This window comes from Falco rusticolus, chromosome W (assembly GCF_015220075.1).
Source record: "Falco rusticolus isolate bFalRus1 chromosome W, bFalRus1.pri, whole genome shotgun sequence".
Classification (NCBI taxonomy): Eukaryota; Metazoa; Chordata; class Aves; order Falconiformes; family Falconidae; genus Falco; species Falco rusticolus.
In genome coordinates, this window is record NC_051209.1 from 4,422,343 (window position 1) to 4,434,349 (window position 12,007).

Genomic DNA, 12,007 nt, shown 5'->3' on the forward strand with positions numbered 1-12,007 from the left:
AGACTAAAAAAAGGTTATAATACATTCTCCCATAAGTACATAACAGTATTTTCTCCTCGGTATTTTAAAGCCCAAGATATTTTTTTATTTATATAAATTACAAAAAAAAGTTAACTATTTCAATTAGAATTATGAAACTAACTGTACTTGAGAACATTAAAAAAAAATACTCAGTGCTCAGCCATGAGTTTTTTTCCAATGTAGTAGCAACCACAGGTCTGATGCTCATATGTTCATACAGAAAATACAGGTTTTGCTGCAGTCTGTTATAAACAGGATTATTTTGTGTCATTCCACTACCACTGTATTACCATCTGAAATACAAGTACCTGTCATCAACAAATTGTAAGCCTCTTGTTTGGAGATCTTCCCATGGAACCATCTTAAAGACGAAGAGAAAAAATAGAAAGCAAGACTATCAGCTCTCTTTTTTAGTTCATGTAACATCTAAAGCTCTGACACCTATGAATTAATCTTTATTTTAAAAATCTAGTACGTATAGATTATATAAGCAACTGTTATGTTACTCAGTGATTGTGTTTTTCTACCAACAGAATGAAAAATAGGTATCTACAGCTATATAAATAAACTCATTTCAATACAAGTGTCCAACATGAAGTACATGTTCAAATCCAAGTGTGTTTAGAGATGAAAAGGCTTTGTTTAAATGCTAGATAATTTGACAGGCATATTTGAAGTCAAGTCTCAGCAATTTATTTGAAGTGTGAAATGCAAAGCTCAGAGATTAATGAAAGTTACTTTATATATACTTTATTTTCTGTACAGAAAATACTGTACAGAATAACTAAAATTGAATTTTTCTAGAAGCTGAGGAAATAAGGCCTAGCTTTGTTAGACTATTGAATATGAATTGCTTTAATATTACATCTTACATATTCCAGTGTCCTGCATCAGCGCATCATCCTAAAAAAATACAACAATCTGTCCAGTCTCAACTCGATACCTATGATTATAGGAAACAGCTTGACATTGCATGGCAATTCAGTTTACATGTGGCACAGCACACGCTACATCTTAAGAGCTCATCCTGTCCTTTAAAGGAAAGCTAGAAATATGGCCTTTCATTGCAGAGCACATGTGTGTGTGCATGCACGTGTGTTTAAATGTGTAAAAGAAATCCTCTTTTATGCATCAAAAAAGAGCTCTAGTTCTAACTTGCTTTTTATATGACCTTTGCAGGATAATCTCTGGCTATTGGAGTGTTTGCAGAAATCCCTGCCTCCCCTGGAATCCTCTAAGCAGCATGAGTAACTGGACTGACAGTGTCACAGCTCTAAGAATCTGCTACAAACTACTTTGTATTACAAAACAAAACAAAAATAATTCTTGTATTTGAAGGCATCCCTACTACTGTTATGCTGCTATACCAAACTGACTAGCAAAACATTGGGGACCAGTAAACTGAAGTCACACACCAATGGTTTTCTTTCCCCTATTAAACAAACAAACAAAACATAACCCACACACACAAGAAATGCCTTCTTCAATCACCAGTCCTTTGGAGACTGCCAACTGGGCAATAAATACAGGAAGCAGCAGCTGCAATTACAGTAAGCAAATGGAGGACAGATGAATCTATCCAGCTACTAGAAAATTTATGTAACTTTCATTTGCTACTCATCTTTACTACTGATGTGTGTTAGCACATGAGGCTAATATAGAGAAAGTGCTACTATCATACTATCATTCCTCTAATGATGCTTTGTTCCCTCTCAGGCATTTAGAGCTGAGCAGACCTGAAAAAAGGTTACACATACAGTTTGCTTTAGAAGTAAAAAAAAAAAAAGCCCCACAAATCAGAAAACACCACATCCTCCGTTGTACATATTCTGGATAAAGTGATCACACAGACTCATCCAAGATTTTATCACTGCAAAATCCATTAAAATTACGCATAACTAATACAAGATTTCCTATCAATGACCTATGTATCTTCAACAGCTAGTATAGAAGAAAAGTCTTAAGATTAAAAAAAGTACACACACAGTTGGTTCACCCTCCCAATCTCATAGCTAAAGTTTACAGTTATTTTATGATTTACTTTTAATAACAAAACAAAAATCCTTACATTTTGCCTTCATGTGGATCTTCTTCTCTTCCCTAGTAGGAGAATTAACATATTAAGTGTATGACAATAGTATGCTTGAGTTTAGAAAAATAAACTTCATAGGTTAAGACCTTCTGTAGAAATAAACAGCACTACAAAGTCCAAGACATTTTTGAACTAGATAGCGTATTGCACAGTTCATGCAAAGGGGTTTTCAACTTTATTAACTAAGTGGAAATTCAGCCATAACACATTACTTCAAAATGTTGTTTGTCACTCTTCAAGTCCTTCTTAACTTAAATCTCAACTTTCCTGAACTTCAACTACTAATGTAGAAATCTACAGTTAGATACTCTAACACTACCACTTCAGTTTAGCCATTCGCATCCTGATATAGATGTGAGAAACAGGTGAAGCAAACTCTACTAATAGCAAAATACATATACTGCAAAGCAAACATCATCAGGACTCCAAAGCAATGGTGAACTTCTTTAAAAAAAAGCACGTGGAAGGGTGGGGTAGGTGTTTTTATTCATTAAATCATCTCTTCTCCTGAAGTAATTCAATTATCTTTAGGTCACCTGGTTAGCTTCCTGACTTTTCATAAGCCCTTCTAGGTTTAACTAACTCATCAATTTACGTTTAAACCCACAGTTGGCCTTCAAAAAAAACCCACAGAAGACATATTATAGTACAAAATTTCAGTCTATACATTTATGAATGTTTCATAGCAAACAAAAAAGAATGCAACTGAATATAGCAAGTTCTTTATCAGGACTGGTGAGTTTAGGGAACTGCCTAATAAGTTCACAGTATCATTCATTTGGAAATGAACTTCTTTGGATAATATGTGAATAAGTACTTTGTTTGGATACTGAATTAGAGTAAAAGGTTTGTTAAACTAAAAACTGGCAGATTCAATTACTGCAGGAAGGTTTAGAAAAGTACATAAAGTCAGGCAATTAAATGACACTAGGTTAGGTTTATTTCATTTCAACTTACACAAATAATAATAAAAAATAATCACGTCAGTTCTGCATAAGATTTGAATATAAAATTACTTACCACTTCTTCTACCAGGTCTTCTACAATAAGACCTTGTTCATCTGTCCGTAGGTTTGTAACCCACATCCAGCCATCTTCCAATTCATTATGAACAATAAACATATCTCTTTTAAGGAAACTGAAGAGAGTTACAGTAAAATTTATGTTAGAAGTACAATCATAATACAAAGTTTAATGAACACAATGAATTCTTGAGTAGAGTTTCAGCAAAACATTTGAGGAAATCTGATCATTAAAGATACATTTATGGGTATCCTAAGCATACCATATGCATTTTTCACAGTTTAAGTAGCTATGATGGATGAATATTTATCCTTCTTTGATTTACATTTCAAATCTAATAGATATCTAATATATAAGTGTGCTAAGGACACATAAAACAAAAAAAAATCATAATTAAGAGAGTAATATTCTTCTTTTATTAAGAGAGATCAAATACTAAACAAGTAAAAACAATCAAGAGATACCCTTAAAAGTCTAAGAAAATAATACTTTTATCAAAACCTAACTTTGTATAATACGGTGTCCTGGTTTCAACTGGGATAGAGTTAATTTTCTTCTTAGTAGCTGGTACAGTACTGTGTTTTGGATTTAGTATGAGAATAACATTGATAACACACTGATCTTTTAGTTGTTGCCAAGTAGTGCTTACCCTAAATCAAGAACTTCTCAAGTTTCCCATGCTCTGCCAGTGAGGAGGTGCACAAGAAGCTTGGAGAGAGAAGAGCCAGGAGAGCTGACCCAAACTAGCCAAAGGGATATTCCATACCATAGAACGTCACATTCAGTATATAAACAGGGGGGTACTTGGCCAGGAGCTACCAATTGCTGCTTAGAGACTGGCTGGGCATTGGTCAGCAGGTGGTGAGCAACTGTATTATGCATCACTTGTGGGGTTTTTCCCCTTTGATTTTATTCTTCCCTCTCCTCTTCATTACAAATATTATTACTGTTATTATTTTTACTTTATTTCAATTATTAAACTGTTCTTATCTCAATCCACAGGTTTTACCTTTTTCTGATTCTCTTCCCCATCCGGGGGGGGGAGGGAGGAAGAGAGAGTGAGGGAGCAAGCGAGAGGGAGCAAGCAACTGCGTGGTACTTAGTTGCGGGCTGGGGTTAAATCACAGCATAAAGCCTGTGGAATATCTACTATTTAGGTCTTTGTGTATGAAAAAAAGTGCTGAAAAGAAGATACAGAATAGTTCCTCAAAAAGACTTGCAGTTAGCTACAGGAAGAACATAAATACAAAGCATTAAGATGTCCAAGGGAGTTTCGTTACCAGAAGGTTAGTATAAATTATTCCTAAATGTAATCCCAAACTCAGGCATACCCATCTTGTCTGGGATAGAATTAAATTTCTTCATAGTAGTTTGCATGGGGCTATGTTTTGGAATAGGGCTGAAAACAGCATTGATAACAGAGGGATGTTTTAGTTATTGCTGAACAGTGCTCACACAGCATCAAGGCCTTTTCGGCTCCTCACACTGCCCTGCCAGCAAGTAGATTGGAGGTGCACAAAAAGTTGGGAGGGGACATAGCTGTCCCAGCTGACCCAAACCGGCCAAAGGGATAGTCCATACCATATGACATCATGCTTAGCAATAAAACTGAGGGTGGAGGTTGCTGGACATTGGTCAGTTGGTGGTAAGCAATTGTTTTCATTTGCATCACTTGTCTTTCTTGGGTTTCATTTTCCTCTCTTTGTTGGTTGCTGGGTTTGGGGGTTTTTCCCCCTTACTTTTTTTTTTTATAATTTCTTTCTAATTATTAAATTGTCTTTATCTCAACCCATGAGTTTCTCTCTCATTTTTATTCTTCCAATTTTTCCTCCATTCCACCGGGGGGGGGGGGGGGGGAAGTGAGTGAGCAGCTGTGTGGTGCTTAGCTGCCAGCTGGGGTTAAACCACAACAGTCCTCTTTGGCACCCAACAAGGGACTCCAAGGATTTGAGATAATAACAGATATGACCAGAGTGTATTAGAAGGAAGTTATAAATATTATATCTGTTAACAGTTGCTGGTCATGATATCAATTTCTCTGTCCTCAACATTAGTTTATCTGATCTGTGCCGTACTCTCTTTTTTGTTGAACATGTTAAAGACTGGTTTTGGCTTTTGCAGTTTGCTGTGCTCTGTAGCGCTTAGTGCTGTTTTGCCTGTGAGATTTATTATTAAAACACTACCTTGAGCTTAAACTGCTATTTGGGCTCTGTACTGATGCCATTACTGGACTTTGAGAACCATCTCATGGAGACAACTAACAATTACACTTCCTCTAAGAGGTATTTTGTGGAAGAAATACAGAATGGCACCTTCACCACCTTCCATGATGTTTTCTCACTCGTTATAACAACTCTTCAGTATCTTTAACATTCTTGGGTAATCAAAATACTTCTATTGGTACTTCTTGAGAATATTGTTTCTGCTTTTTCCAAGGTTAACCAATTATTTAGGAATATCACCAAGGCTCCACAGCAGCGTGGTTATGGGTGGCAAGGCATGTGGGAGAATATGGGCAACTATATAAAAAAGCTGTCACATCCAGTGGTCTGGGACTTCACTCCCAGATCCTGATGAAGTGATAGAACATTTGAAAAAAGATGCTCTGGCTATTCTAAAGAGGCACAACTTATCACACTGTGCTGGGGTCTCGCCTGCACCTACTGAACACTGCTCTGTACTCCTTGAGGGTGCTGAATAGAAAAGAGGGTCTCTGGATCTGAAAACATACCAACAGACACTGTGGCTAAACCAGAGACCCAGCCCTCAACTATATCAGTCACTTTTATAATTAAAAGGAAACAATGGAAGCAGAAGTCAACTCAAGTAAAGGATGAAGAAGCTTCTCTTAAGAGGGAGCAGGAGAGAGAATCAGAAGAGGCAGCCTGTTCTGCAGCAGGGCAGCCACAAGAACAGAATTGAAATCATAAATTATACAGAAACCACCCTATCCCTAAGTGGGCTGTGAGATATGTGAAGCTATCAACCAGGTGAGCAAATTATCAGCTACTTACTCTGATGCTGGGATACTGGAGCCAATAGTCAGGAATTAGAGTGTAAGGAAACTCAGCAGCTGGGATCCCTTGCTAGGGATAAGGCCACTGACAAAAGGATTGGAAAAGGGACAGGAGTCCTTGGTCTTTGGAGACAGCTCCTGTCAAGTGTGAAGGACAAGTATCTCTTCAAGGAAGGTCTTGCAAATTCCCAAAACAAATAGACCACCACTGAGGGAGGTATCAAGTATCTGAGGGAACTAGCTGTGGTGAAGGTGATCTATAGCAACCTGGATGACAACTAGGTATCCAAAGACCCAGATGAAGTCTGGTGCACACGGTCCATTTGACAAAAGTTTGTACAAAGTGCTCCAACATCATATGCCAACACCCTGGCAATAATCAGCTGGAGAGACACAGAAGCACCAACTGCGGATGGATTGGCCAGCCAACTCTGAGAATTCAAAGAGAATCTCACTTCCTCCCTATAGGCCTGCATCTTGGCTGTGGAGAAAACGTCCCAACAATTGATCCAGCAATTAAAGAAGGATAGGTCTTCCTCACCCATACTGACCAATGTCTTGGCTATTAAGAGTCAGCCTTTTTGTGTTTAGGGGAGAGGGTTACTAGTGGTACACACCACACGCTACCCTGTGGTTCTTCCTGTGTGACCATGGGGAGGACATGAGGAAGCGGGATGGTGAACCTGCCTGGAGACTAGAGGCTCAAGTACAGGAACTGAAAGAAAAAACAGCCAAAATGAATCCATCCAGGCAAATTACTGCTCCAGTGTCTGTTGGTGCTGAGTTGCTGTCCAGGGTTAAACCACAACATCAGGTCATATGAAAACCTTTCACTGGAGCACAGGGAGACTTCTCAGTCAAGTCAGGTGATGCATTAGGAATACAGGCAATAGCTATGAGGTACTGAAGCTCATCAACTACTAGTTCAATCCAGAATTAGACTGCAATTTTCTACAGAATGTCTCTCGTTTGAGAGGGTGTGATGGATGCACCCACTCTGAGTGAACAGTACTTTAGTTCAAGCATTACTGACAAGTAGGCCTGACTGAAATCTGAAATCAGTCCTGCCATGCAAACCTTGAGAATTGTGCTAGGCCATATCTTCTCAGGAACCAAGGAGTCTAAGCAATGTCTTATCAGGAGCTAACAGTACCAGCCTGAGCTGGGACCAGACAAAACTAAAACTGCTACAACTGCATATGTGCCAAAAGCAGGTGTGACTATGGAGTCAATCACTTTATGCTATAAATATCTGTAGCTCCCTGCCCAAGCCCATTGAGTTCTCCTGTATGGCAGCAGGCTGCATAGTGGTGATCTCCCCCTTGAAAAGGGACACCTCTCAAGGTTACTCCTCAAGGTTGAGAGACCCCTTACCCAGCATGTGATATCTATAATGAAGTAAGCAACATTTTACATTAGGCCTAAGAGTATATTGTATGCTAGCAACACTTATATATCCAGCTATAGCTTATTACAAGTGTAGTAAGTAGTAGTGTTTGACTGCTAAATCATTGTCTAATCAGTCTAAATTATGATTTAATGATAATGTAAATAATTGTCAAATCACTGCTTAATTACCATCCAATTACTGCTTAATCATTATTTACCATTTGATTTTTGTTCAATCAATTACCATTTAATCATCATTTAATCATTAATAAACCCCTTTTAGTTAACACTACAATGATGACTTCTCTTAATAATTCATCTGTGACAGAGGGTAACAGAAAATGCATTAGTTGAGCACAAAGCAAACAGCAAGAATAAAAAAGGCTAATGAAAATACTTAGAATTAATTCAGCTACTACTGAACCTAAATCTTAACAATGTACAATAAACAGCAAGGCCATTCTAAATCAGTTCTATTACAAAGAAGTTCACAGTAAGTTATTGCATGCAAGACTGGTTGGAATTAACCCTGAAATACTTCAAGCTTTCTAAATATTAATTATAACATCAAAATTAAGTCAAGATTCCCTGAAATACATAAAATTTTCAAGAGTACATTGCAGTACAAGATTATAGTACATTAATTTGACCTAAAACAGAGTACTTTGTCCCAGCATTGCTATGAACAGAACTATTTTATCACACAGATCTCAGAAGCCTAGCCAGACACACAGAACTTTACATTTCAGCTGTATCCTAGAAAAGGGAGAAAAGGCATAATTTCCTGCAATTCTTGTTACCATAGCAGAGTAATGAAATACTTTTTCCTCTTAAATTGGTAGGTGCAATTAGGCATTTATTGGACTTGATGGATCCTACTATGCATAAGAATAGAAAGAAGCCCTACTTGCAATACACAATTAGGGAGTTCCCTCCCGTCTTACCACGGTTTTGTATGCTTAGAAGGACTTCTCAAAGATTAATATCCTCACGGTGTTTTTTAAAGAGGTCAGAATGGACTGGCCATGCAACCTTGGGATAAATTTCCACCCCAATGAGGATATAAAGCTGTCATATACCTTTCTCCATAATCTTAGGCTAATAGTCCTATCAAGAACCCAATTCAACCAGCATTTTCTATCAACTTGTGAAAACAAGATGGTCTCATTAAAAATCACTAATAACGTCTTCCAAATCTTCCTTTTTATTTTTTTATCTGAAAAGAACCTCATATCAAGAAAGCAATATTAATTCCAAGCAACTAGTATACATTCTTCTATTAGCTATAGGACTGTTGGTTTTGCATCTTTTCCACATAATATATATTGTGAAAATGCAAGAGAAGTATGGAGTAAAGACCATCCCATAGATTTTCTTGATAGATCAACATTAGAAAGGAAATGAGTAGCAGTTCACAGAAAAAATAAACAAGTATGACAGTGAGTTTACTGGGTTTATGTGGTTTTGGTAGTAGGGGAGCTTCAGGGGTGCCTGAGCCAATCAGTGATGGTGGTAGCGCCTGTGATAACATATTTAAGAAGGGAGGAAAAATCTGCACAAAAGCAGCCAGAAAAGAGTAAAGAGTGAGAATATGAGAGAAACAACTTTGCAGACACCAAGGTCAGTGAAGAATGAGGGTGAGGAGGTGCTGCAGGCACTGGAGCAGAGATTCCCCTGCAGCCCATGGAGAAGACCGTGGTGATGCAGGCTGTCCCTCTGCAGCCCATGGAGGTCCATGGAGGAGCAGATATCCCCCCCCCTGCAGCCTGTGGAGGATGGAGCAGGAGGCAGTGACAGGCTGAAGGAGGCACTATGGACCCGTGGAGAGAAGAGCCCACACTAGAGCAGGTTTGCTGGCAGGACTTAGGACTCCAGGAAGGGACCCACACTGGAGCAGTCTGTTCCTGAAGGACGGCACCCCGTGGAAAGGACACATGCTGGAGCAGTTAGTGAAGAACTGCAGCCCATGGGAAGGACTCATGTTGGAGAAGTTCCTGGATGACTGTCTCCCGTGGGTGGGACCCCGCACTGCAGCAGGGGAAGAGTGTGAGGAGGAAGAAGCAGCAGAGACAACATGTGATGAACTGACAGCAGTCCCCATTCCCCTGTATCGCTCAGTGGGAGGAAGTAGAGAATTTGGGAGTGAAGTTGAGCCCAGGAAGAAGGGAGGGGTGGGGGGAAGGTGTTTTTAGTTTTGTTCTTATTGCTCATTATCCTACTCTGGTGTTAATTGGCAATAAAGGAAATTAATTTTCCCAAGCTAAGTCTGTTTTGCCTGTGACTAATTGCTGAGGGATCTCCCTGTCCTTACCTCGACTCACAAGTCTTTTGTCATATTTTCTTCTCCCTGTCCAATTGAGGAGGGGGAGAGACAGATCAGCTCAGTGGGCACCTGGCATCTAGAGAGGCAATTCAATAGCTTTTTAAAATATTAAGATTCAACATTTAAAAGTATCATTTGTTCAATACAGACTCTTTCCAAAAGGGGAGAGAGGGAGAAGGAAAAGGAATCATTCTTGCTCTATTTTAAGGACAAGACTTTTTAGGCACAGGCAACAAAATAAGTGCTAGAATATTAAAGGCAAGGGTTTTTTGGCAGCCTCTCCTTTTTCTCCTTATTTCAAGGAAGACACTAAAAATACTGTTCTTAATTTTATCAGAGTCAATTCTCACATTCTCTTTCTAGGGGTCAAGATTGGTTTGGTTTGAACTATTTATCTGTTATTAGCTACTTCTGCAGGCAAATTTGGAGCCAATTTATTTCAAACCCTCACATGAGATTTTTGCACAGAATTCCTTCATGCACAAACTTAACATTTTTCTCAAAGTGGGTAAGCATTTGAAATTAGTAATGTTCTATTTCTAAACTAAGTCTCATAGTTCTAGCAATTAAATGTAACTCCCCTTACAATTAATGCAAACAGTATACCCAGATTAAAAGTGTTATTCCTCGGGGGGGGGGGGGGGGGGGGGGGGGGGAGGGGAGGAAGAAAAAAAAGACAAGGAGAGAGATGACAAGACACGAGACAGACAAGAAAAAAAGAGACATTATACCTTTAACCTCCCAGAGCGTTGTCTAAGATGCAATTGAAAAGTATTTACATAGTGAACATATACTGAAATCATGAGTATTTATGAATACTCCAAGAATTTCACAGCTGCTTCTGCCTATTACTAAAACATACCTTATTTCATCAGTTTCTGGCACTTTGGTGTAAGGTAGAATTGCTCGAACTCTCCTTCTATCCTCCACAGGCTACAATTTTAGAGAAGAGTGCAAATATATTAATTTTCCCTTTCATTCTAGTGTAGGCTTCCTCTCCCCAACATTATGCTATTCCAATGCAAAAGACTAGTAATAACCTTTGTATCCCTTTGCTAGTTTTAAGTTTTCAAAGGATCAAAAATAGTAAGAGCTGCAAATGTTTAATTCCTAAAGGTATCTAGAAAAAGCTCTTACATTGTTTCTAGCCTTGTAACATTATCAGTCATATTATCTCCAAAAATCAAATTACCAGTAATGTAAATCCCATAAAAGAGAACTTTAGAACTTTCTTCCACTTAGTGGAAATGAATGTAAGTTTCACATTCAGAAACATCGGGGGGGGCATGCAGTCTGCAGGGTTTTTTGGGGAGCTGTCTGGGTTGGGTTTTTTTGGTTGGTTGTTTTTTTTGTTGGTTTAGGGGTTTTTTTTAATTACTGATATTGTCTTAAGGATAGTTACTTGAAAGAAGCCCAACTTTCAGGAACTTTGTTTATTTTCCAGGATGCATATTTTGAAATCTTTGCTACAAAACCATAATATTATTTTGAAATACTTTATTAAGTCAGTGTAAAACCCTAGAGTCTAACTACATTACAGTGGTGCTCTTTACTAGCCAAGAACCACACATTTTCTTGTTTATCTCTGTTTACGTACCATGTTATTACTACATTTGGAGATAACTGCAGTACTCGATATCTAGCTTTCTCATTACAGATTTTCATTAAAAAACAATTTTTTATCATTACTTTCTATCAGTAAGAACATGTTTATATATTCCTTATACTTCACCATACACTGAGACAGCTCTAGAACTAGGGGAAACTTTCTACAATGCTTTTTTCATAGAGAACTATGAATATAAAATGCAAGAGTAATTATATTAAAATTTACTTAATGACATTTAAAAATTGTACTACTTGCCTCTGGAGGTGCTACTGGAGAGAACAGTTTTTCCCCCTTCAGCAAACAAGACACATGACTGTAATAACCAATTAGGTCTGAGAGTGAAGCAAAGCGACGTCCACCAATGTAATAGTCTCCACACATGGCAATTATCCTGGTAATAAAGAAAAGGAAACTTGATAGAAGTAAGTCTTGCTACAAATCGTTGGGGTGGGGTTTTTTGCTGGTTTTGTGAGTTTTTATTTTTTAAAAGGAAGTTAGGATAACGTTGAGTTTTTAAAGCGGGCTATGTTCAAC

General features: G+C 38.1%; 1 protein-coding gene across 4 annotated transcripts in view; it reads right to left on the minus strand.

The window, feature by feature from the left end:
* The window catches only part of LOC119140867 (ras GTPase-activating protein 1-like), an 87,056-nt gene that overhangs the window by 50,462 nt on the left and 24,587 nt on the right, over positions 1–12,007 (minus strand). For all 4 annotated transcript variants that reach the window (XR_005101759.1, XR_005101758.1, XM_037372517.1 and 1 more), the window contains exons 3-7: positions 11,729–11,864; positions 10,727–10,797; positions 3,134–3,251; positions 2,090–2,121; positions 330–382 (exon numbers count right to left, since the gene is read on the minus strand). Coding sequence is in view for 2 of the 4 variants with exons in the window: in XM_037372517.1 (XP_037228414.1) it covers positions 330–382; positions 2,090–2,121; positions 3,134–3,251; positions 10,727–10,797; positions 11,729–11,864 (410 nt within the window). In the remaining 2 variants the exon portion in view is untranslated. The remainder of the gene's footprint in view (positions 1–329; positions 383–2,089; positions 2,122–3,133; positions 3,252–10,726; positions 10,798–11,728; positions 11,865–12,007) is intronic.